This window comes from Camellia sinensis, chromosome 5, assembly GCF_055761805.1.
Source record: "Camellia sinensis isolate YWXY chromosome 5, ASM5576180v1, whole genome shotgun sequence".
Lineage (NCBI taxonomy): Eukaryota > Viridiplantae > Streptophyta > Magnoliopsida > Ericales > Theaceae > Camellia > Camellia sinensis.
In genome coordinates, this window is record NC_138965.1 from 185551686 (window position 1) to 185577567 (window position 25882).

Genomic DNA, 25882 nt, shown 5'->3' on the forward strand with positions numbered 1-25882 from the left:
TAGTCTAAGTTCTTAATTTGATGAAATATTTGAAATATTTTTAATTTAATACAAATTTATTGAAATTATTAAAAATAAAAAAAAAATAATAAAATTTAAATTTGATGGTGGGTTTGGTTACGTCGGAGGCCTAAGTTGCGAGAGAGCCCTCTAAGAAGCTGAAGCACCACTCTTTACTTTACATTGAGATCGAAGAAACGCGCGCTAAGCTAAGGTAACAGATAGAGATGGCAAGGGACGCTGACTGTCCGAATTGCAAGAAATACGGAGTTCCTTTCTATGGTGTTTCCTGGGTCCCACCCAGCGCAATCGGATCTGACCCACCCATTCCAACACCCGATGGAGAAGCCCACCGTCGCCACGGTGACGATGTACCTTCCGCCGACGCATCGCCACCGCCCGAGAACTACCTCGTTTTCTCCGGCGGCGGCGGCGAAGGTCGCAGCGGCATCCCCAACGCTCTCCTCCTCGCCAGCTTTGATTTCGCCTCCAATTCCCTCTCCGATCAGCCTGTGAGTCCCAATTTACTCTCAATTCTCTCTCTTTAAATCACATATATCTATCTATTCATTGAATACATTCATGCATAAATTATACACATGGATTTGTTGGACGACTATGGGAATTCTATCTGTGATACGTAAATTATCTCTTATTGCTGGAATTTTGATTCAAACTAGTGCCTAGCTTTACTGCATTTGTTTATGTTTAAGCCCACATTGATTTTTAAACCAAATTTTATTTGCATGGCTTGGGAGAATCAATCTAGTGTATCTTTTCAAATAAAAAATCAAAAATTCAGTGATAAATCTTACAAAATTTAATAATAAAATGTCATGTTATCAAGTTCAAATTTTTTTGTTTGAATAGAAAAAAAGTGGAGAGAGAGAGAGAGAGAGAGAGAAAGAGAGAGAGAGAGAGAAGTGAAAAGCAAAGAGAGTAGCACTAATTGACACCTTAGCATGGTGGTACTATTGGACTAGATGAGGAAAAATTAGGTTGGATTTAGAGCATTATTATTTGCTTTTGTTTTTTGCGCAAAGAAGTTGAGAGAGCACTTTTAAAAACACTTTGGACTGAGCTAAAATGTTGTCTTATGTAATTGAGTTTGTTTTTATGAGTATTCTTTAAAAGAATACTTAAAAAAGCAAAGACAGCAGAAAAAAATCCCAGTCACTGACTCACAGCAACTACCCTCGCCACTGGAACCATTGATGTGGTAGCTGTAGAGAAGGTTGCTCTCCATTTTTGCTTGTCTTATTGATAGTAGATTGCAATTTTATAGTAGAAATACATATGTAGGTATCCTCATATGCATTTTGACTTTTGCTTCAAGAAATAAAAACCAAAGAGATCATTGATTACTTAGGGAACGTACTTTAAACACCATTTGGTTCTTTAGTTAAGAGAAGAATGATTGTGAAGAAGCTGTAAAGAAAATGAAAGGATGGGTTCAACAATTCCTCTTTTATGTAATTGTACTTTCAACTAAGACTTTATGTTTCTCTCCAAATCACCTCTTGACTTTATTTATTTTAATTAAATTTTTTTTATGTGGCCTGTTGGGATTGCTTTATTCTCTGTTTTCTCTCCACTTTAATCGTTATCTTTTTTTCCCCACACAGACAAACGGTGTTTCAAGAAAGCCCGGCCTAATGTGCCAAAATAGTCTTACTTAAGCCACTTACATGTAGCCTCTCTGTCATGGATTGGTTCATTGCATTTTTGATGACGTGAGCAGTACTACTGACTCTCTGTTTATTGTCCTGGTTGTCTTGCAAGTTGCAACTCATCTAGCTACTGTTATAGTTAAACAAATTATTGTCTTTCATTATTGTCTCTTACAAATCTTATTACTCACAGTTGAATCTGTGTTAAGACAGCATGCTATTCTGTGATGTGAGCCTTAGTTGCATTCTGCCCATGGTTTACAATTTCGGCCTTTTATTACGACAAAATTTATTCCTTTGGTTATCTTTCATTTTAGGTGTCAAAACTTAGAACTGGTGCTGATTTGCCTTACCGAATGGCTATCCACCCTGGAGGAGATGGCATTATTTGTTCATTGCCAAAAAGTTGCAGGTGCTTCTCTTTTCTTTTTTTCTTTTTTTTGTGTGTGAGAAGGAACTTAATTTTACAAAAGCACTGCAAATTTATTTATAGCTTGATGATGTCAGATAAGTCAACACTGCTAAATTTATACTTGAGAGCGAACTATGGGTTTGATTTACTTTCTTGGGGATTTCAAAAAATGCATAGTGATGATCCCATGTTTTTGTCTTAAATTTCCGTAGTTTTGCTCAGGAAACTTAGTCTGGAGTTTGTATGTGATCCAAAAACTGCATTAAATGGCCAATGTAAATTAGTCATTATTTCTTGAGGATGCCAAGGGATTCATCTTTGATGTAGTTAATGTAAAGCTCGCTGGAAAAATTATGCGTATTGCATATTTACTGCCTAATATGGTATGGCTAATATATGCATTAGTTACATGGAGAATTTTGTGAGTAAGAGTAGTTCTGTTGGACATGATATGGTGTGGAGATGGCAATGGGATATGTACTAGACACATCTATCATTAGGCTTCCCCAGTATTTTTACTCAAAAATTAATAGAACAAATTTCTAGATTCCTAAGTTTCGTAGTTTCAAAATTTATTACTAGATATTTCCAAATGAGTTCAAGTATCCATTTCAAAGGAGAATATTTGCTTCGAATTGTTGTTTGATTCTAATTAGAGATGGGTTATATGTGATAAAGAAAATTCAATAAATAATTGTAAGTTGATTCAATATGCAATTCAGACAATATTTTGATGATGAATATCCATTTTGATTTCTGAAAGTTGAAACCTTTGTTTTGGGATATGATGTTATTTTGGTGCCTTCTTTTTTTATTTTCTTTTGTTCTTGTGGCCTTTTGTTTTTATGCAGGTGGTTTGAATGGGATCCAGTCAAGGGCACTGATGTTCAGAAACTGGGTCTAAAATCATCTGACATAGTCCTTGACAAACTGGAAGATATTGGGCAGCAGTTAGCATTGACTTTTAATAATGAAGGTTCTGTACTTGCTCTTGGAGGCGAGGTAGAGATCTTTTTTCACATTCTTCTGCTATTTCTTAATGTGCTTGCTGCATGGTAGAGAATGGGACGTCTTGGACATGACAAAGCAATTCTACATTATATTCTTGTTCTCGTGCTTGGTTTTAATGGAAGAAAGATGGGCATCCTATATATTTTAGTATTTGAAGCACATGCTGGATGGAAAGGAAAAACTCTTGTAGCACGAGAAGAAAACTCTTACTATTAATTTGGTGTTTTAAAGTTGTCTTATTTTCTTAAATTGGAATTCCATGCTTGTTATAAAATTTTTCTGTGGTTTATTGTTAGGGCTAGACACAAATTGTACATTGGGATGCTAACCCCAGGGGGTTGGCCTGGTGGCAAGGCCTTAGGTCTTGGGGTTGTGCTCCCTCCAAGGTTTAGGAATCGAAACCTCTTGGGTGCTAACAATTCCTTGGAGCCATCGGACTAGGGAAAACCCTTGAATTAATCAAGGTGCACTTGCGAGAAACTCCTTGCTAAGGGTATGTGCACCTCTAGAAATTAGTCGGGCTTTGATCCAGACACCCTATACACACACACGCGCACACACACACATATATATGATGCTTCTGTTCCAGAATAGGAATTCCAGATCCTGCACTGCATATTGGGGACCTTATAAGATATATATCATTTCAATTAAATTTTAATGCTGGTGTGAGAATCTAATTTGACTTGAGATTAGATCAAGTTATATAAGGAATTACTTGATTAAAAGACAGTTTACAGTGTTAGGGAAAAAAATGAAGAAGCATTCCTTGCAAAATTAAATTTAAGTAGTGATGGGGATCAAGGAAGGGGAAGAATGAAGACATTCGTTAGGCCCAAGAGGTGTCAATTGAAAGATTTGTAATTTTAGAAGGTTTAGTTTTATTAGGATTTTGTTTATATTTTTAATTATTTATAGTTTTTAAAATTTTTTATTTGTTAGTTCTATGTATGGAAAAACATTTACAATTTTTATGAATGAAAATTGATTTGAGAATTCTTTAGAACCAAGGTTGTTAAAATCGGGATCCTACGTTGGATCGTTGGAGGTATTTATAGGATCGGATCGTAGAATCGGATCGAGGATCGTAAGATCCTACCGAAAAAGACAAATTACATAATAATTTAATTTAAATAAATATTTCTTATAAAGTATACACAAAATGAACCTATATTCTATTAAAAAGAAGTAAACATATTGTGAAAAATATAATATTTCATGTAAAATGTACATATAATATTATGCAATAGAAAACTCGATGGTAAAAGTTTTGTATTTTAGCAAAAAAGAAGGTGAAGAAGAAGAAGAAGAATTCTATAACAAAATACTTTACAATGTACAATAATGCATAAAAAGTGAAGAAAAAATATTTAACAAAATTGGATATGAAAATAGATTAAGAACTCAAAAGAGTAGCTTAGTCGAATGATAAGATTTGTCGTTTGCATCCCTGGTGGAGCGGATTCGAGTCACAAAAATAATTTCTCCAGAAATTGGGATAAAGTTGCAATCATCTTACCCTTCTTAGACTCCGCTAAAACTAAGTTTGTTTTTCCGACTATTTAATTTTCTTAAATTACCGCAATATTTGAATGTTTGTTTCTTAGTTTGTTTTTCTTAGTCTATTTGATTCAATACTACTTAATTTTTATTATTTATTTTGACAGCATAAATTAGTATTTAGACAACAAACATAAAATTTACAACAAAATATGTCATACAATACAAAACAAGGCTTGTAAATTAAATCGGATAGGAACGGATTCGGATCGGGATTCCACGATCCTATAAGATCCCACTACTAGGATCGAAAGATCCTACCTATAAGGAGTTTTTTATACGATCCGGATCGATTGTACTCAAATGGATCGTAAGATCGTAGGATCGTAAGATCCGGATCGGGATTCTGATAACCATGTTTAGAACCCTAGTTTTTGCATCTTCTTCACTGGTTCTACTCCAAATTGTTTATACAATCACTACTTTCTTTCATATTATTTTGTAAATTTTAAAAGAACTGTTGTCATCTAACTAACACATGCACAGAAACGCACACTAGTAGAGTAGAGACATCTATTGTTTGGACAACCTCCTACTTGTAAACCTTTGTACCTTTAAAGGATAAGCTTTTGATGTAGCACCATTCATGAGGCTTCCATTGAACACTTGGTGGTAAACAAAACTTGCTAATACATTCTTTCTATATATTGATGAGAAGGACATTAAAAGCAGAAGAAAGAAGATAATATAGATAGTTGTGAACAGTGGAGGGGAAAGAACTATGATGGAGAAATAATAGAAGACTAGAGGAGATGATCTGGATGTGTTTGGTTTTTTGGATTTTTTGGATGACTTTATTGGCTAGGGGGTGTTGTTTCCCCGTCATGGGGCTCTTTCTTTGTATTCTTTTGCATCAGCTTGATGCGGCTTTCAATAATACTGACTAGAGGACATGAATTTATAAAGCAAGAATCAGAAAAAGAAGTATAAACAAAGGCATGTAGAAGAGAGGAATAGAGAAGAAGAATAGAGAGAGAGAGAGAGAGAGAGAGATGTGTTTGTAACTATTTTTGGGCTTCTACACAACCTAAATAAATCAATTAACATTATCTTCTTGCGACTCCCGTGTCAACTTGACTACATAACATTTCCTTTGCTTGCACCACAATTTTGCCCCAACACTAGCTGCCTCTGTGTGCTCAACAGAGACACATTCCTCGCAAGAATAAGCATATCCCTGCTGCCACCCTCAAATTGGCCTCTTCAACTTTCAAACTATGTGCATTGAATTTTAATAATGTTTTCGTTATATAACCAATTCTTTTTTTTTTTTCCTTTCTTTTTTCTGGTGAATTTTTTTGCTGAATTGAAGATTCTTATACATTCAATTAAACCAAAGAAAACCACACAATGCTTGACTATCTCAGAATCTCATCAAGGTTTTTTTTTTTTTTCTCGTCACCTCCTTAGCTTTTGAAAAGATATTTGGACGAAAGATGCATCTGAATGGACTAAATAGATATGCAAATTGGACCTTTCAGTTCATACTCTTTTATTCTATTTTCTTTGTTAAAAATGAACTAGCTCAATAAGCAGTTTTATACACGCAAACACAGACATCGTTTACTGATGGTTGATCATATTCCCAACCACATTTAGATCTTAGAATCTACACGTGATCATCACACAATGCCATATATGATCCTTCTGATAAAAGGTAGACCCAGCTCTGGATTGAAGATGCTGACTTTTTGGTTGCTGTATTGTCATTTCTCACGACATGGAATCTACAATTTTGTGCTTAACCTGTCCTTTTTCAGATGGAAAAGTTGAAATTTAGAAGCAAAATGGCATCTTTGTGCAGATTATTAAGTTACATGATGATCCTATTTTTGGTGCAGTACAGGATGGAAAGTTGAGGGTTTTCAAGTGGCCTAGCATGGAAATCATTCTTGATGAAGTAAATGTTCATGCCTCTGTGAAGGATTTGGATTTCAGGTTCACAGTAATAGCTTCGCTAAATGAAATTTTGACTCTTGATACCAAAGGTTAAATTTATTTTTTTTTCTTCTTCATTTGTAATGCTCTTTTGCTGATAGTTGGGTTTGGCCATGTCATGCAGCCCTGATGGGAAATTTCTCGTGTCGGTAGGAAGCAGTGGCCCTGGTAGGGTTTGGGATGTAACATCATCGACGCCTGTGGCTTCTTTGTCAAAGGAAAATGTGAGCAATACTTCGTACTCAATGGATTTAGGAACAGTGGTGAACTTAGAAATCTCACTGAGGGGCCAAAACTATATACAATTAAAAATTGACCACAAAATTTATCTTATTACATTCTTACTAAGTATCGTATGTATGGTGTACTAAAATATTCACTCATATAAAAATAAAAACTTAACACTCACATTGAATTTGCAAATAAAATTTTAAGTTAATATTAAATAGACATTTACGAAACAAAAATATAAAAACAGAAATACAAATTACATTTCACACATTGTACAAAATAAAAAATAATAATAAAAGATAAAATGTAAGTATTTTTTCACATAGCCACATTGGATCATAACCAACACTAAGCCATAACCGAAGACAACTTTAATCGTAAGTAAAATTATTACAATGAGTAGGAACCAAAGCCACTATAACCAGTTTTAATTTAACATTTTGCTGGCTCTACCACTGCAATAACTTGTAATCAACACCAATTTGAACCATAACTGGCATATAATATACATATATTTTACACCAAGTGTATTGTAGCATGACCTTAGATGAAGGCTTTAAACAAATGGACTTCAAAGAAGAAGAAAAATTGAAACATGGGGGCCCCAGCTATTTACAAGTAATGGACCAAAAATAAACACAGTAGTATATTTAGCAAGATTTTCCAAATGTTGGTACCCCCGTGTCTGCCGATGTTAATGAACTAAATTTTATACAAACTTTTGGTGGAGTGGTAGGATGGCAGGATCGTTTAAAGAAAGTTGTTTCTTTTATTTTACAGATATGAAGTTGCTCTTTCTGAGAACTGCCACTCTTTCTTTCTCATGGTTGTGTATCTAAATATGTTTCTCTTGTCCAGGATGAGATGTTTGGCTTTTGTAGGTTCTCTCGAAGTAATGATAAGAATCCAGTTCTCTATATTACTGCCATGCGAGGTGATTTTTTAGGATTGAATGCATTCTTCCTTTTCTTTTTTTCTTTTTTTTTTTTTCTGAAGAAAGTTGCTTTCTTTAATACCATTTTATGAACAAAAAATCGTGAACCACGTTCTGCCTATATAGGTCAAGGTGGAAGTATTGTGAAATGGGACACTTCTTTATGGAAGAGGGTGAGCTCAAAGCACATAATTCGAGACCCAATTTCTGCTTTTAATGTTTCAGCTGATGGAAAGCTCCTTGCAATGTAAGAATTCTCCAGTTAATTTGTTTTAGGTTCTTAAGACATGGATTTCCATTGTTTTTTTAGGCTGTGCTTGGATCATGAATTTGAATAGGGATTTGGAAAGGGAAAGGAAAAGGGAAAGGAGAGGGGAATGAAGAAAAAATTTAGCTTATATTTCATTAATATTTCCCTTTTCTAAATCCTTACCCAAATCTATAATCGAAACACAGCCTTAAGATACTGAGGAGACTAAGAATCGGGGACTGACCTTACTTAAATTCATTTTTATTTATTTTTATAATAACTAAAAGCATGGAAAGGACAATAGTCAATAATTGGAGTACTTGCATAAGAATCTCCATCTTCTCCATGTTTGGGAATGTCAAGGTAAGATATTCAAGGGATTCTTTTGCATGGCAGTTCAACCCTTCACTATTTTTCTTGAAGGCAAGAGGAATTGGTCAAAATTTGATGAATTAAAAAAAGAGAGAAGTACTCTGATCAGGTACTTCTAATCATCAGTGATGCAATTCATAAGAAAAGCAAGAAAACCAGATTTGTTTTTAGCTTAACCATTGAAATCCTACTCCTCGACCCAGTTTCCATGCCTACCATGATTAATCAAAGCCCTACCCATTTGTTTGTTTAATTACAGTCCCAAAGTCCTACCCATCTGTAAACCCACCAAATGCCATAATTTGACCACCTTTAAACTATAAAATTACATGTTTTATTAACCCTAAGAGAAAAAGACTAAAGAGAAATTTGAGGCACTTATTTATCATGACTTACAATTGTCACCAATTTTTATCATGTATTTTCACCAATGCTTTGGATTTATTTTCTGTTTTTGATCGATCAACATGCAGAGGAACAATTCAAGGTGATGTTTTAATTATAAATTCCTCCAGTATGCATGTACAGAACATGGTTCGAAAAGCACACCTTGGCCTTGTAACTGCATTGATGATCTCCCAAGATTCGAGGTATTAATACTTAGTCCATTTTATATTTTTTTATGAATCAAAACTTCAGTGTGTGGCTGCACTCTCTAAGAAATGTTGTTGATGGTGAAGCATGTGGCTTTAAATACAGGGCTTTGGTCTCTGCATCCCTGGATTCAAGTGCAAGGGTGACTCTAATCAAGGACGACAAGAAAAATGGTATGTTCCATGTAGACTACATTTTGTTGAAGGTTTAAATAACCAAACCAAACCAAGCCAAGCCTTAAGTCCCATCAAATGGGATCGGCTACATGAATCCTTCTTCTCCATCAAATGGTCTTGTATTTTGAAGTCCCTTAATCAATTCTAGAGTAAATTTCACTTTACTCATTGTGTTTTGGCCCATGTGCGGATCATGAACTTATCATTTGGAAATAACCACATAACCGTATGTGGTTTATGGACTAAAACACACCGTCAGCTTTTTTATCTAAGATAATGTGCTGTGAGAGGCACGCGCCTCTGTGGAGGAGAGTGAGTACATTTTTAAGATGAAAAAATCCCTTGTATGTTTTCAAATTTAAAAAAAATGTCAATTCTTTTCTCCCACTATCTATTGTTTTTCTCTGCTCTCTTTCCTCCCTTTCCTTCCTAGATGATCCCGTGCCCATGTGAAATTACCAAGATTCATGAACTACAACATATATAGACAATTATAGTGATGCTATATGTATATACACAATTATATATAACAGAACGAAAGTGAAAATGATTTTAAGTTACTCTAGTCTTTCCAGCACACTAATATGTATGTAGAACCTAGCCCTCTACCCTTTCACTAGTTGACTGTATCACTGGCCAAAGGATCTGCACAGGTCTGCCACATCTGTTGCAGAAGCTTGTGCTTTCTTCTTCTCTCATGACCTATGAAGCACGGGTGCGGGTGCAGATATGGGTACGCGTACGATATGGGTATACCAATACGGCAAATTCTTAAAACAGTAGGGTACGGGTACGGGTACGGCTGGGGGTACGTCAATTTTTTTTTTAAATTTTTTTTAAAAAAATTTATAGCTAAAAATCTAACTTACAAATCAAAGTTTCAATAGCAAAGCTAAAAAGAGAACAACTTGTCTAAAAAGTTATATAATTTTTTCTTTTTCTTTTTGATTGTCTAAAATAGGATGTAAAAGAGAGCAAAACCATGAGTCATGGGTAAAGGGAGTTAGAAATAAATTACTCGATATTTTCAAAATTGAAAGAAGAATAACAAAGGCTGCAATAAATTCATGCAGCTGCAAAAAAAAAAAAAAAAATCACCTCGCCATACCAGTGTCATACCCAGGCCATACCCACGATGTACCCAAATGTATTTGACGTACCCTGCATGTATTTGGTGTACTCGGTATCCGTACTGCCGTACCGGTACGCGTACCCGCATCCGGTACTCGTACGGTACCATTTCTGGAATACTTGTGCTTCATAGCTCATGACTTTGTCAGGCAAAGTGGTAGAGAGAGAGACGGGAAAATAGTTTATTATTGGTGAAGAGAGGCTTTTTGTGCTTATATAGTAGTGTGATTAGGCATGATAAATAGAGAATTTATTTGTGGCAGAGAAGAGAGGGTCTTAGCGGGGTAGAGGCGGCAACCATGGGAGGAAGAGAGAATATGTTTAGGTATGTGTATAGATTTCATACAGAAGATGCTGATAAAAAAATATAGATTTAATATAGGGTGAGAGGGTGATTTATGCTCCGGTGCTGGGCCGAGGTGTGGACCGAACAAGTTGAGGGCCCAGCAAAGCATTGGGCCGAAATGATCGACTGTTCACCCGGAGTTGGGCTACCAGAACTTGGGCCGGGCAGAGTTTGGACTGTGTGCTGCCCCGGACCGTGCAGAAGGTGCTCGGCCAGGAGGCGACCGGTCAGACCGGGATGCTCGGTCCGAGGATTGTCGAGACCAGACAGACCGAGAGGCCGGCGCTCGGAAAGGCGCGGTCAGCCGAGGTAGTTGATTGACCGGCGGGGAGCCCGACCAAAGGAGGAGCCCGGGTTAAGCTTTGCCGAGATGCCGCCTAGCCCGGTCCTTCATTCGGTTATCCGGCCAGGCGCTTAAGGTATGAAGCATGGTATGACCGAGGTAGGGCAGCTCGGCTGCCGAGCTCCAGCTATGCTGGCAGGCAGTTGAGAGCAGGTGATGAACGGCATGGTTTATGCTGACAGATGGGATAGCAGAGCCACGTGTCAGGAGATGACAGGGAGTGGATATGGGGCACAGAAGGTATGTGAGCATGACTGCGCCCCCCCATACGGGACACACGAACACATCTGTAAGGATTTCTTACACTAAAATACTCTCTCCCTTCTCTCTATCCGTCTGAAGGTGTGTGCTAACTTGTCCGTCGGAGGGTTTTTCCGGCCACACACCGCCGGGTAGCTCATCATTATTTGCTCGCAGGTGATCGGACATCGACGGAGCTCGGAAGAAAGGAATACGGGCACGCCGGAATATTTGCTCCCCGTACAATTGGCGCCGTCTGTGGGAAAACCGACAGACAAAACCTTGTCTTCCAGGTTCATCTGATCGCCGTCCATGGCAAACAACGACGAGTTCCCGTTGTCCGCCATCGATGGAGCCACCCCGGAGTATACCCGAAGGAGAGAGGGACCACCTGCCGTCCATCCAATGGCTGAGTTGGGGACGCCCACTGGGGGACAGTCAGGAGACGCGCGGGATAAGCGCGGAAGGAGTCATGGGCATTCACGGAGTCCAGACGGTCACCGGCGGAGAGACTCACACGCCAGGCGACTGGAAAGCAAGTTAAGGGACCAAGACGCTGTCATCAGGCGGATGGCGGCGGAGATGGAGGATCTTAAACGGCATGTCAAAGGGAAGGGTGTAGCTGGGGTGGGTGACCACAGTGAGCGCACCCTATCCCGCCGTTCAGGCGGACAGAGCCAACGACATACTCAGTCCATATCTATCACCAGAAGTTACCAGGTTGGTGATTCCGACGTGCGTGCAGAAAAGTCCAGCGCGCAGGACAGCACCTACAAACCCTCACGTCCGGCGACGACGTCGAGGTATTCTTATTCAGCTCAGTCAGAGGACTTACGGGCAGTATTAAGGGAGCGGGCTCGCCGGCGCGAAGCTCAGAGAATACCAGCTTTCCAGCGGCTCTCCTATGGGGTTCATGCCAGCGAGGAGGTCGGAATGCCTCCACCCCGCCAAACAGTGCCAGCATTTGAAGATACAGACCTGGCCAGGCTGAGTGCCACCCCTTTTTCCCTGGAAATAGAAACAATGCCGCTTCCGGCAGGCTTCCACCAGCCTAAGTTCACGCTCTACGACGGCAAAACCGATCCTTACATGCATGTGAGCCACTTCCGTCAGGTCATGGCCGGACATAGGCGGAATGACGGACTTATGTGCCTAATCTTCCCGTCCAGTTTAGGTGAGCTGGGCTTAAAGTGGTTTGAGAGGTTGCCGGAAGGGAGCATACAACGGTGGCATCAGTTGGCCGAAGCGTTTGTTACGCGCTTCAAAACCAACACAAAAACACCAAAGGAAGTTGATCACTTGCTGAGTGTCAAGATGGAACCGTGCGACACACTGAAGGCATACAATTCAAGGTATTGGGAGACCTTCAACGAGATCCTGGATTGCCCGGTCAACCTTGCCATCACGCAATATAAGCGAGGTCTCCCGGTCGGACATAGACTGCGGGACTCGCTTACCATGCACCAACCGACCTCCATGGGCCAGCTCATGCAGCGCATCAATGAGCACATCCGAGTGGAGGATGATGCGTCAGCTTCCACCGTGAAGGCCACTCCGGTCGGAACAGACAAGAAGACAGCAGGCAAAGTGCACGCAGTTGGGCAAGAGTCCAGCCGCTCAAATGACCGAGCAGAGGAATCAGACCGAGGTTCAAATCGTAAAAACCGGGGTAGAGGACGTCGGAATGACCGGGATGACTACCCCCGTGATGACGTTGAGGACGCAAACAGGAGAATGAAGGCAAGGACTGGCATAACCACGGTCTTCAAGATTCCAATCTATCGCATACTTAGCGAAATCCGAGACGAGGAGTATGTCCGGTTTCCTTCTAAGTTGGGCGATGGACAAAAGGGGTACAATCCGCGGTATCGTTGTACGTTTCACCGAGAGAGGGGCCACCGGACTGAGGATTGTTTGCCTCTGCGACAACACTTGGAAGAACTGGTTGCGGCCGGGCATCTGGACCTTTACATTGATGGCGGAGTGAAACCGAATCAGGCTCCGGTCGATCCCAGGGGACAGGGCGACCGAGATGCACCACCTCAGGGAGTAATTAATGTCATCCACGGAATCGTGGAACCAGAGCGTGTTTGCGAACTCCGGGGCATGATTAAGAAGGCAGAGCATATGAGGGAGGTTTTGTCAGTGCAGCCTGCCATCAAAAGGGGGAAGACAGAGGAGAAAGACGTGATCAGTTTCACCTCAAGGGATTTAGAGCGTATCCAGACGCCGCACAACGATGCTCTTGTCGTAACATTACGCGTCAAAGAATTTGATGTTAGACGGATCTTGATCGATCAGGGAAGCTCGGTCGAGATCATGTATTATGATGCGTTCAAACAGCTCAAACTCCGTGAGACAGACTTGGCTCCGGCCACTTCGCCACTGGTTGGATTTAACTCGCAGCCGGAGTGGCCATTGGGAAAGATTATCCTGCCGGTCAAAGCGGGATCCGTGGTCAAGCAAGTGGAGTTTTGGGTGCTACAAGTGCCTTCAACATACAACCTTATCCTTGGAAGAGGATGGCTTCACGCCATGCAAGCCGTAGCATCGACCTACCACCAGGTGATGAGATTCCCCTCGGCTATGGGGGCAATCGAGGAGATTTGTGGTGATCAGGTCATGTCCAAGCAGTGCTTCGTGGCGGTCAACGGGAGCCGGGCTGCCAAAGGATTCGTTCAAATGATCGAGGGACCGGAGGACCAGAGTGTCTTGGATGATGTTGGCACCAAAGCAGAAGACAAGGCAGTTGAAGAATTGGTTGAGGTGCGGATTGATGCCGAGCAGCCGGACAGATTCTTCTTGCTCAGTTCAAGTCTCTCGGCCATGGAGAGAACCGAGATGATTGAGTTTTTGATGGCGAATATCGAAGTCTTTGCATGGTCGCCCTACGACATGCCCGGCCTTGACCCAAGTTTTATCTGCCATCACCTCAATGTCTTCCCTGGCGCCAAGCCAGTCATCCAGCGAGCAAGGAGGTCGGCGCTGCATCACGCCAAGGTAGTGGCAGAGGAGGTAAAAAACTTGCTTGAAGCACGAGCAATACAGGAAGTGCACTACCCTCGGTGGATTTCCAACACGGTAGTGGTGCCTAAGAAGAATGGAAAGTGGCGAGTTTGTGTTGACTACAAGACAGTCAACCGAGCTTGTCCAAAAGACAGCTTCCCTTTGCCGCGCATTGACCAGCTAGTGGATTTGACGGCTGGACACAATCGGCTCAGTTTCTTGGATGCGTACCGCGGCTACCACCAGATTGCCATGCATGGGCCTGACCAAGAGATCACCTCTTTCACGACTCCAAGGGGACTCTTCTGCTATCGAGTTATGCCCTTTGGTTTGAAAAACGCCGGGGCAACCTTTCAGAGGATGGTGACCAAAATGTTTGCTCCTTTGCTCGGTCGGACAATGGAGGCTTACATCGACGATATGGTGGTAAAGAGCCGACATGAGGCAAGCCATTTGTCCGACTTAACCGAGATGTTCACCATTCTGAAGAAGTACAAGCTGCGCTTGAACGCCTCGAAGTGTGCCTTTGGTGTGGGATCCGGGAAATTTTTGGGATTCTTAGTCACGAACCGAGGCATCGAAGCAGACCCTACTCAGATTAGAGCCGTGCAAGAGTTGAAGCAGCCTAGCTCGGCTAAGGACGTGCAGCATCTGGCCGGGATGGCCGCCGCGCTTAATCGATTTATAAGCTGGTCATCAGATCGCTGCCGCCCTTTCTTTCAGGCATTGAAGTCAAAGTTCTCATGGGATGACGAGTGTGACCGAGCTCTGGCCGAGCTCAAAGATTATTTGTCTTCTCCGCCGCTGTTGGTTACACCAGAGCCCGGTGAGGAACTCTACCTTTACCTTGCCGTCTCCCAGCACGCAGTAAGTGCGGTGTTAGTCCGGGCTGAAGGAATCAAGCACCTCTCAATTTTTTACGTAAGCAAGACCTTGCTGCCGGCTGAGACGAGGTACTTGCCGCTGGAAAAGCTTGCGTTGGCACTGATGATGGCTTCGAGGAAATTGGCACATTATTTTCACGCCCATACCATCGTCGTACTGACCGAGTTCCCCCTCAAGGCCTTGTTTGAGCGCGCAGACTTTTCAGGCCGAATTTTAAAATGGGCGGTCGAGTTGGGACAGTTCGATGTGAAGTTCCAGCCACGCACCGCGATCAAAGCCCAAACCTTGGCCGATTTTGTTGCCGAGTTCTCACCTGGCACTCATCCGGTATGCCCGGTCGACATTGCCGAGGCAGATGATGAGACGCAGACAATGCCAACCGAGGCACAACCAGCTGCCGAAGGTCGCGCCGCGGAGTTAGCGCGCACCATCGCCGTTCCCTCAGTTTGCACGGTAATACCTCCCGGTGCTGCGATGACAGAGTTGTGTATCACCAACCCATCCACTCTGTCCGGTACCGCATCGTCAAGGGGGGAAGGAATGGTTCCTCACCGTTCAGAACTTGGTGATTCGCCTACGGACTTGGGCATTCTGAACCAACTTGCTGAGTCCGGTGCCGAATCCTCAAGGGGGGAAGGAATGGTTCCACACAGTTCAGAACTTGATGATTCGCCTACGGACTTGGGCATTCTGAACCAACTTGCTGAGTCCGGTGCCGAATCCTCAAGGGGGGAAGGAATGGTTCCAGGCAGCTCAGAACCTGCGGCCGGCTTCACACCGCAACCTGGTGTTTCGCCTACGGACTTGGGCATTACGGACCAACTTGCTGAGTCCGGTGTCGAATCACCAGGGGGGACTGACTTTGAACCGGTCAACACCAAACTTGACACCGCACAGCCGAGCAGTTGTGATCCCATTGCCCTTCGCAACTCTCAGGACCCATCTGACTGCTGGAAGCTTTTCGTGGGGGACATGTGGAAGCTTTTTGTTGATGGAGCGTCCAACCGTCATGGTGCCGGCCTTGGTATCGTTCTTATATCCCCGGACGGCCTAACCATTGAGCATTCTATCACACTCGGCTTCCCGGCGTCTAACAACGAGGCTGAGTACGAGGCGCTTCTTGCTGGGCTCAAGAGCGCAATCCAAATGAAGGCTGCCGAGCTTCTGGTATATAGTGATTCCCAGCTTGTGGTTAACCAAGTTTCAGGGATTTATGAAGCAAAGGACGACAGAATGGCGAAGTACCAAGCTCTGGCCAGGGACCATATCAAGCAGTTTGAGGCAATCAGAGTCCAGCAGATTGGTCGGGAAGAAAACAGCCGGGCTGATGAACTCGCCGGCCTCGCTTCCATGATAGATAGCACATCTCCAAACCCCCTGTTGATTGACTTTCTTCCGCGGCCAAGCATTGAAAACGCCGGGCAGACGGATGTACTCTGCGCCGAGCTAGGTACTTCATGGATGGACCCCTTGATCTCGTTCCTCCGAGACCGGACTCTTCCAGCGGACAAGAAAGAAGCACACAAAATCTGGGTGAAGTCAGAGCGGTTTTGGCTCTCTCCATCAGGCGCGTTGTATAAGAAGTCCTTCACCGGTCCGTATCTCAAGTGCGTGCACCCGAACAGTGTGGAGGCCTTCTTGTCCGAAATTCATGAAGGCATTTGTGGCAGCCACATCGGGGGCAGGTCCTTGGCCTACCGAGCTATTTCGCAGGGGTACTGGTGGCCGTGCATGCAGGCCGACGCACAAAAATATGTCCGCAGGTGCGAGAAATGCCAGAAATTCGCCCATCAGATCCATCAGCCTGCCAGGGAACTTCTTCCCCTCACCAGTCCTTGGCCTTTCGCCATGTGGGGGCTAGATATAGTGGGACCATTGCCAACAGCACCGGGCAACCGGAAATTCTTCATCGCGGCCACAGATTACTTCACAAAGTGGGTTGAAGCTGAGCCCTTGGCAACCATCAAAGAGAAAGACGTGAAGCGATTTGTCTGGCAGAACGTTGTCACACGGTTTGGCGTCCCCAAGATTTTGATCTCTGACAACGGCACCCAGTTTGACGGTCGCCTATTCAGAGGATTTTGTGAAGATCTGAAGATAGAATTCTACAACTCTACCCCGGCCTACCCGCAGTCCAATGGTCAAGCCGAAGCATCAAACAAGACTATACTGGATGGGTTGAAGAAACGGCTGGAAAAGGCCAAGGGAAAGTGGGCTGAGGAATTGCCCAGTGTACTTTGGGCATACCGAACAACCCCGCGACGTTCAACCGGGGAAACTCCATTTGCTTTGGCTTACGGCATGGAGGCGGTCATACCCTTGGAAGTTGAAATGCCCACCCTCAGAACCGAGAGTTTTGAGCCCGAGCTAAATGCCGAGGCTATTGCCTTGGAGCTGGACTTAGCGGAAGAACGCCGGGAGAAAGCCCTCATCCATGTGGCCGCCTACCAACAAGAGCTCTCCAAGAAGTATAACAAGACAGTGCACCCCAGACCGTTCAAAGTTGGGGATTGGGTTTTGAGGAAGATTATGGGCAACACCCTGGTGCCAGGAGAAGGCAAACTAGGGGCAAATTGGGAAGGACCCTACAAGATCACTGGTCTGGCCGGCAAGGGGGCTTACCATTTGGAGGATCTAGAGGGAAGAGCTATACCCCGGCCATGGAATGCAGCCAACTTGAAATTGTATTATTTTTAAGCTTTACTTTCCCCTTTTTGTAAGGAAATTTTTTGGCTTGCAAAGCAGAATGTAATTCTTTTTGTCAAAATTATAGAAGTAATTTTGCTTTAGCACATGGATTCTTGTTTTAATGTTGAGAACCGAGATGGTGTACTCCGGCTGGAAGAGTTGGTGTTTTGTCCAACTTAGGATTCCCAACCGAGATGGTGTACTCCGGCTGGAAGAGTTGGTGTTTTGTCCAACTTAGGATTCCCAACCGAGATGGTGTGCTCCGGTTGGAAGAGTTGGTGTTTTGTCCAACTTAGGATTCCCAACCGAGATGGTGTACTCCGGTTGGAAGAGTTGGTGTTCTGTCCAACTTGGGATTCCCAACCGTGATAAAGTACTCCGGTTGGAAGAGTTGGCGTCTTGTCCAACATGGTATCTTGTCCAAACTTAGCTACAACCGAGGTGGGTATTTCGGTGCATGAATTTGTTTTGTTATGCTCAAATTGCTTCGACCGTGTTATGGACTCCGGTCGACAAAGTGTTCCAATGATAAGTTATACCGAGATAGTTTGCTGAAGATGGAATGGATTACTACCGGACAAACACTTGGCGAAAATTCAAAATTTTTCATTGATAAAGCAATTCATTACAAGAGGTGGGGACAGAGCCCGGTTACATCAAAATTATTGAAAGCAAAAATACAAAGAAAAGAAAACTAAACCAAGGGGGATAGATTGGTGAATTCATCCTCGGCAGCCTCCAGGTTGACGGTTGGGCTCGCTTCTTGGGCACCGGGCTCAACTTGGCCGGGCTGCACTTCCACTTCGGCGTCCTCAGCCTCCGAATCTGTCTCATCGCTTCCTTCTTCAAGCCCCTCCTCGGCCTCCGCTTGAAGCGCACTGAATACATCATTTGCGTAAGGCACGAGGTAGACCGGTAGCTTGGCGGGAGGAGGATTAGTAAATACATCGGTGTCGGAGCCCTGGCCGAGGTGCTCGCAGGCGGACTTCCAGCCAGCCTTGAAAAAGATGTCTTGTGTTGCAAAGACTTGCTTCTTGTAGTTTTTCTCGGCTTCGTTAAACCCGGCATTGTTGGCAGCCCGGCAAGCTCTCCTCTTTGTCTTCTTAAAAGCGTCCACCTCAATCTGGAGCTCACTTTGTTTTTTCTCGGCCGCCTCCAGCTGACCGAGCAGTCTGTTGTTGTCAGCATTGGCTATCTGGAGGGAAGCCTTAGCCCGGCCCAGCTCGGCTTGAAGGCTCTCAACCTGGCTGGCTGTGTCATTTGCCTTTTGCCTAAGCCGGTGGATGCGCTCCAAAACCAGATGCTGTTTTTGAATGGCCTGCAAAAAACAAAGTTGATAAGAAACGGAACCGGGCAAACACTTAGGAAAATTTTCAGAGCTGCATTGGCTTACCCTGGCCATGGACTTTACTGATGACTTGACTAACCGAGTGTCAGGGACGTGGTCGCTGCCAACCACGTCGCTCGGTAGTAGGAATGCTTTGGACAGATCAAAGGCGAGCAGATGCTCTTTGTCAGCCTTGATCGAAGCCGTCGCCGGGATGTCCTGACCCCGGTGCTTCAGATGTGGGCGCCAGGCTGGCACTGGGGCGGGGGCGTCCGTGGGATGCTCGGTGGCGAGCTCGATGACTAGCTCGGCGGACGGATCTGCCCGAGCTCTTTTCCCGGCCCGCCGCGCGAAAGGTTCTCGGCTGGATTGCCCGGCGGATGGAGTGGCTAGGGCAACCACGGCGCCACTGGATTGACCGGCGGTTGGCGACCGGGTTACCACACTCGGCACCTCGGCAGATGTGGCGGTGAGCAGGTTCTTGATTCGACTTCTCTTGGCCATTTCTTGCTCGTCTGTTAACCGGATTAACGGGACGTCGGGAAGGGTTGGATCTGGCGGTGGCGAAGGAGCTCTGAGGAAGTCGGTTACTTTACTCCGGCGGGGAGCGGAATATCTATATGTAGGACTGTAGCCGAGTAGTTGGTTACAGTCACGATCCCGGTAGCGAAGCGCGGTCCTGATCGCCTCTACGTTGGGGAAGTTGTAGTTGGCTTGCAAGGCTTGGATGGCTGCAAAAGAAACAAGAGAATGATTAGACTGCGAAAAACATAAGTATGTAAACCGAGATTATTTGCGCAGCTTACATGTGCTCCCAAAACTTTTGCTAATCATCCAGCCCGGTGTCTCGGCTGTTTCATAGTTACCAGACACCCAGAAGAAATCATCGTCATGAAGATCCTTGTCTGGTGTGCCGGTTACGATTTTTTCTCGGCCCGGTCGAATCTTCAAGTAATAGGCGAGACCGTCGCCGGTGTGGCCAAGTGTGTATTGGCGTAGGATCTCGGCTAAACCTAGGCTTATGCCTAACCAGTTATTTAACTCATGCACGCCATTTATTATCCTGTAAGTGTTGGTGGACACTTGGGTTGGCGCTAGCCCGGTTCGGCGTAAGAACTCGGTAATCAGCGGGTTAAGAGGGAAACGAAGGCCCCCTTCGACAATGGACAGCACGGTGAAGGGGCATTCCTCCCTACCCCAAGGCGTGGTTTCTTCTTCGGCCAGCTCGAGATGGACGTCGGCCGGGACGCCGTAATCCTCTCTGAAAGCGGCTAGCGCGGCCGGAGTGTCCACTAGGAAGCGGAATTTCCCCATTCGCGGCCGACTTACTATAGCCCGGTTGATGGGTTGGGCACGGTGGTAATTGGCTGCAGCTCAGTCCTGAGAGCCTCAGGAATGACGGTGGTCCCCTTGGACTCTGCAGGAAAAGGATGGCAGTGTTAGCGCGGTCGCGCGAAGGTGCTGGATTTAGCTCGGCCATCAAGTGTGCCAAACCACCTCGGTTGTCTATTCTATCTAAGGAGCCCGGTCGCCCAAGCGGACCAGATGTTAGCCCGGTTGAACGGCCGAGTCCTTCTGTTATCTCGGTTTTCGCCTTGGTTGAAACAAACATGTTGTTTGCCCGGTTTGTTTGGTTTTTTGGATCAAAAGAAGGCCCAGAGCCCGGTTCACCCCAGTTCTTCAGTGTTCTTCAGGCAGACGAAGAACACCAAGAACAGTGGAAGGTTTGATGCGGATTCTACGACCTATGCCCTAATAGCTATGTTTTTGTACCCTAATGTGCGTAAAATGAAAGAAAATAGCAACTAGGGGGATCGAAAACCTTACCTTTGGAGGATGGGGGCTGTTCTTCCAAGAATGAGAAATGACAGTCGAAGATAGAGGAGAGGGCTTGAGCTCTGGATCGTCAGATGGTAGAAAGGCAGTAAGGAGGAATGGCGTAGGAAGGCCGTGTGTATATAAGAGTGAAAGGCCGCCCAAATTCAAATTCTGGCAAAAACGGCGGGTTGGCTGCCCGATGACCAATGGCAGACCGCCACGTGTCGCCATTTATGGCTTTGGCAGGACTGAAGCGACGGGTTGAAAAGACGAAGAGCCAACCGAGCTACTTTCAACGAGAATAGGTCAGCCGAGGAATATAACCGGTCAAATCTGCGGACAATTGCGTCAACTAGCTCGGTCGAAGCTTGGCATCTTGACGACCGGAGAAGCGTTATCTCGGACGAGGTGAATAATCCCAGTCACGCTTCCGCGGACGGAATTAAGGGGCAATTGAGAGGGTGATTTATGCTCCGGTGCTGGGCCGAGGTGTGGACCGAACAAGTTGAGGGCCCAGCAAAGCATTGGGCCGAAATGATCGACTGTTCACCCGGAGTTGGGCTACCAGAACTTGGGCCGGGCAGAGTTTGGACTGTGTGTTGCCCCGGACCGTGCAGAAGGTGCTCGGCCAGGAGGCGACCGGTCAGACCGGGATGCTCGGTCCGAGGATTGTCGAGACCAGACAGACCGAGAGGCCGGCGCTCGGAAAGGCGCGGTCAGCCGAGGTAGTTGATTGACCGGCGGAGAGCCCGACCAAAGGAGGAGCCCGGGTTAAGCTTTGCCGAGATGCCGCCTAGCCCGGTCCTTCATTCGGTTATCCGGCCAGGCGCTTAAGGTATGAAGCATGGTATGACCGAGGTAGGGCAGCTCGGCTGCCGAGCTCCAGCTATGCTGGCAGGCAGTTGAGAGCAGGTGATGAACGGCATGGTTTATGCTGACAGATGGGATAACAGAGCCACGTGTCAGGAGATGACAGGGAGTGGATATGGGGCACAGAAGGTATGTGAGCATGACTGCGCCCCCCCATACGGGACACACGAACACATCTGTAAGGATTTCTTACACTAAAATACTCTCTCCCTTCTCTCTATCCGTCTGAAGGTGTGTGCTAACTTGTCCGTCGGAGGGTTTTTCCGGCCACACACCGCCGGGTAGCTCATCATTATTTGCTCGCAGGTGATCGGACATCGACGGAGCTCGGAAGAAAGGAATACGGGCACGCCGGAATATTTGCTCCCCGTACATAGGGTATAAAGACAATTCACATATTTGTTAATAGAAGTTAGTATGTGTTTTTAGTTTACAAACCACATGGGAGTTATATGGTTTTTTTCAAATGACTTGATTTGCACAGAGGCCAAACCTTGAGGGTGTAAGGTAAAATTTGCCTTAAATTCTATGAGTTTGCTCTCTACACTCCTAACTCTATCGTACTACATCTTCTAATAGGTGGCTTATCACTTGCCTTTTCTCGTCTTCATACTGGAACAATCTATGTATCTAGTATATATATGGATTTTATCGTCAATATGAGTGCTGACGTAATGGCCAATTGTATGAGGAGAATCTCAAGGGAAGTTCTTAAAGAGTCGAAAGAAAAGGGATCCAATTTTAGGAAAACTTGGTGGTGGAGGGAAGAGGTCCAAGCGGTAATAAAGACAAAAAAAGAGAGTTTTAAAAAGTGGCAGAATGATAGAATTGAGGAAAACCTTAAGCGCTACAGATTGGCCAATAAGGAGATCAAAAAAGTAGTAAGAGAGACTAAGTTGAAAGCCTATGATGACCTATACACTAGATTAGATAATAAGGAGGGAGAGAAAATGATATACAAAGTTGCTAAAATAAAAGCGAAGAAAACAAAAGAGTTTAATCAGGTTAACTACATCAAGGGTTAGGACTCTAAGGTGTTGGTGAAGGATGAAGAAATTAAGGAGAAGTGGAAGAACTATTTTGAGAAGTTGTTAAATGAGGAACATGTAGGTCAAAAGGGGAGGAAGTAGGCAGTAATAAGAAAAATCAGGACTATAGGTTCTTTCGTAGGATTAGGGACTTTGAAGTGGAGTTTGCACTTAAGAAGATGAAATTGAATAAGGATCGATGATATACCTATTGAAGCGTGGAAATGTTTGGAAAAGAAGGGGGTTGTTTGGTTGACTGGATTATTTAGTAAGATTTTGTTGACTAGGAAAATACCAGAAGAGTGGAGGAAGAGTATTTTAGTGCCAACATATAAGAATAAAGGAGATGTCCAGAATTGCAACAACTATAGAGGAATCAAGTTAATGTGTTACACAATGAAGGTGTGGGAGAGAGTGATGAAACGTCGATTGCGAGATATAACAGAAGTGTCAGAGAATCAATTTGAGTTTATGCCTGGTAAGTCAACAATAGAAGCGATATATCTTTTGAGGAGAGCAATAGAAAAGTATAGAGAAAAAAAAAAAGACATTTATATGATTTTTATTGATCTTGAGAAGCATATGATAGAGTGCCTCGGAATATCATCTGGTGGATTTTAGAGAAGAAGATGTGATAAAAGGTTACATTGATGTGATTAGGGATATGTATAAAAGTGCGGTGACCATTATTAGATCGCCTGCTGGAGAAACGAGTGAATTTTCAACTACTGTAGGGTTACACCAAGAATTAACCTTAAGTCTTTATCTTTTTGCTTTAGTTATAGATGAGTTGACGTGCAATATTCAGGATGATGTGCCATGATATATACTTTTTGCAGGTGATATCTTGTTAGTGGATGAGACTAGAGAATGAGTTAAAACTAAGTTGGAGATTTGGAGAAAAACACTTGAATTTAAAAGATTTAGGATAAGCAGAACTAAAAGAAAGTATATGGACACAATGGAAGCAGAGGAGAAGTGAAGATTGAAAACCAAGAACTACTTAAGAATGAACATTTTTGTTATTTAGGATTGATTATCACAATGACTGGGGAGATTGGAGCAGATGTGGTCCACATAATTAAGGCGAGGTAGCTTAAGTGGAGGAGTGTTTCTATATTACTGTGTAATAAACGAGTATCCATTAGACTAAAAGAGAAGTTTTATAGAATGACTATATGACCAACGATGTTCTACGGGACAGAATGTTGGGTAACTAAGAAACAACATATAGATAAGATGAGTGTTGCTGAGATGAGGATGCTAAGGTGAATGTGTGGCAAGATTAGAAAAGACAAAGTTAGGAATGAGTATATTCGAGAATGGGTAAGATTAGTATCGATAGAAGATAAGTTAAGAGAGAATAGATTGAGATGGTTTGGTCATATATAACGGAGACCAACAGAGGCAGTAGTGAAGAGATGCGATACAGTGACAGCAGATGGTAGTGTTGGAGGAAGGGGTAGACCTATATTGATATAGACTAGTGTAGTAAATAGAGATATGAATCTTCTTAATTTGTCTAACGAAATGACTTTGGATAAAGTCGAGTTGAGAAAAAGGATTCATGCAGCCGACCCTATTTGATGGGACTTAATGTTATGTTTGGTTTGGTTTGATTATGAATATTGACGTAAATTCTTTTGGGCTATGGGAGGCATACTCTTATAGCCCAAACTAAGGCTAGGCCAGGTCGGCTAGGTGGAGGTTTATAAATAGCAGCTCTTTTCTTCCTCCTTTTTTTTTGGTATCAAGTTATTAATTTTCTACAAAGCTTATCAAAATACTAAGAAACATATATATATATATATATATATATATATTTTGGGCAGGATTGAACTTGTGGATCATTATATTAATCATTTTACTTGCAATGGCTGTGTATTATGTGAAGGCGGAAGGTATTTTTCCATAGAGGATTCTGTATATATTACCTAAATGATGTTTGTCCAATGGCATCGTGGTATAATTTTTAAAATATATGAATTGGAGGCTTGTTTGAGGAAAACTGATCAGGATTGCCTTTTGTTTTGGTTATTCAAAGTTCTTTGCAATGTGCCTCTCTTTTTGGTCTTTGGATTTTTTAGAACTTGTACAGACTGTACACCTCAATTGTAGGGCTCTGTTCTTGATTATACAATAAAAAATGTTTCAGACTCCCACTGGGGGTGACCCCGAGGACCCCAGTGGGGTGTGATTGGCCAAGAATTTTTATTTTTATTTTTATTTTTTTTATTTTTTTATTTTTCCAATGACCAACCCCCACGTGTGCGTGGGGGTGGTGGGGGTGGGGCAACGTGGGGGTCTCAATCACGTTTGTTATACAATTTATATGTAAATTGTTGCTTGTTTAGAACATTGTGTGTTTGTCTTACAGTGGTTTCGATATTTTGTTTTTACTTTCATTCTGTTTCTAGAAAGAAAAAAAAAAAAAAAACCAAGATTGAACTTCAGAATCAAACATCACGTACCAAGATGCAACAACGAATGACTGATTGGTCTGGTGTTTGATGATAAGCTGTAGAAAGCTTATGGACTGGTTGGCTATGCTTTTGTTGTGTTTTGAAATCAAAACAATGGAAAGTTTGGAAAGGACTCAATGTTTTCATGTAGTTTTCTTTTGTACGAAAACAATTTTTAAAAAAATTCAATTTTTTTTTTTTTTTAAATTTTAAATTGGGCTGTTTCCAGGGAACTCTATTTCAAAATAGTATGTATCGGAAAAAGGCTTTTTATGTTTTCCGATTAAAAAAAAAAGGTAAAATGGAAACACAACTGAATTGCTCATCATGCTGCTCTTCTAGCCCATTCAAACCAGACACCTGTGCAAAGTATAGTTTTGCAAAGATGACCATCTCTATGTCATCGAACATTTTCAAATCAAAAGGGACTATTGCAACTAAGTTTCCTGACTAGAGAGACTAGTTTGAAAATAGTAAAACTAACTAGTTTAAATTAAAACCGCAATTTTTTAAGGATAAATTACAAGTACGCCTTCAGAAATTTGATTAAAATATGAATCACCTTCTGTGATTTTAAAAATTACATTCCA

General features: G+C 43.3%; 2 protein-coding genes across 5 annotated transcripts; one reads left to right on the top strand and one right to left on the bottom strand.

Annotated features, from left to right (window-relative positions):
* Positions 1-102: 102 nt before the first annotated feature.
* On the top strand, positions 103-25183 carry LOC114297054 (SEC12-like protein 2). 4 transcript variants are annotated; one of them, XM_028241405.2, is made up of 10 exons: positions 103-512; positions 1988-2082; positions 2934-3084; positions 6500-6591; positions 6716-6815; positions 7681-7756; positions 7883-8003; positions 8852-8968; positions 9078-9145; positions 24725-25183. In XM_028241405.2, exons 1-10 carry the CDS (start codon positions 228-230, stop codon positions 24766-24768), a joined length of 1149 nt encoding a protein of 382 aa, XP_028097206.2. In that variant the 5' UTR covers positions 103-227; the 3' UTR covers positions 24769-25183. The 4 variants fall into 4 exon arrangements, with proteins under 4 accessions (XP_028097206.2, XP_028097205.2, XP_028097207.2 ...); XM_028241404.2 differs by having other exon boundaries at positions 109-512; positions 24663-25183; XM_028241406.2 differs by having other exon boundaries at positions 130-512; positions 8894-8968; positions 24663-25183.
* On the bottom strand, positions 18482-20001 carry LOC145790384 (uncharacterized). The gene is made up of 3 exons (XM_082868116.1): positions 19986-20001; positions 19181-19845; positions 18482-19105 (listed from the first exon to the last, which is right to left on the bottom strand). Exons 1-3 carry the CDS (start codon positions 19999-20001, stop codon positions 18482-18484), a joined length of 1305 nt encoding a protein of 434 aa, XP_082724242.1.
* Positions 25184-25882: the final 699 nt, after the last annotated feature.

Excerpts from the sequence above, each read along its gene's own strand:
- LOC114297054 (XM_028241404.2), top strand. The coding sequence starts at position 228 with ATGGCAAGGGACGCTGACTGTCCGAATTGCAAGAAATACGGAGTTCCT. Across the intron at positions 2,083-2,933 it reads TCATTGCCAAAAAGTTGCAG|GTGGTTTGAATGGGATCCAG; the intron begins GTGCTTCTCTTT and ends GTTTTTATGCAG. Across the intron at positions 7,757-7,882 it reads CTATATTACTGCCATGCGAG|GTCAAGGTGGAAGTATTGTG; the intron begins GTGATTTTTTAG and ends CTGCCTATATAG.
- LOC145790384 (XM_082868116.1), bottom strand. Across the intron at positions 19,106-19,180 it reads CAGTAAAGTCCATGGCCAGG|GCCATTCAAAAACAGCATCT; the intron begins GTAAGCCAATGC and ends TGTTTTTTGCAG.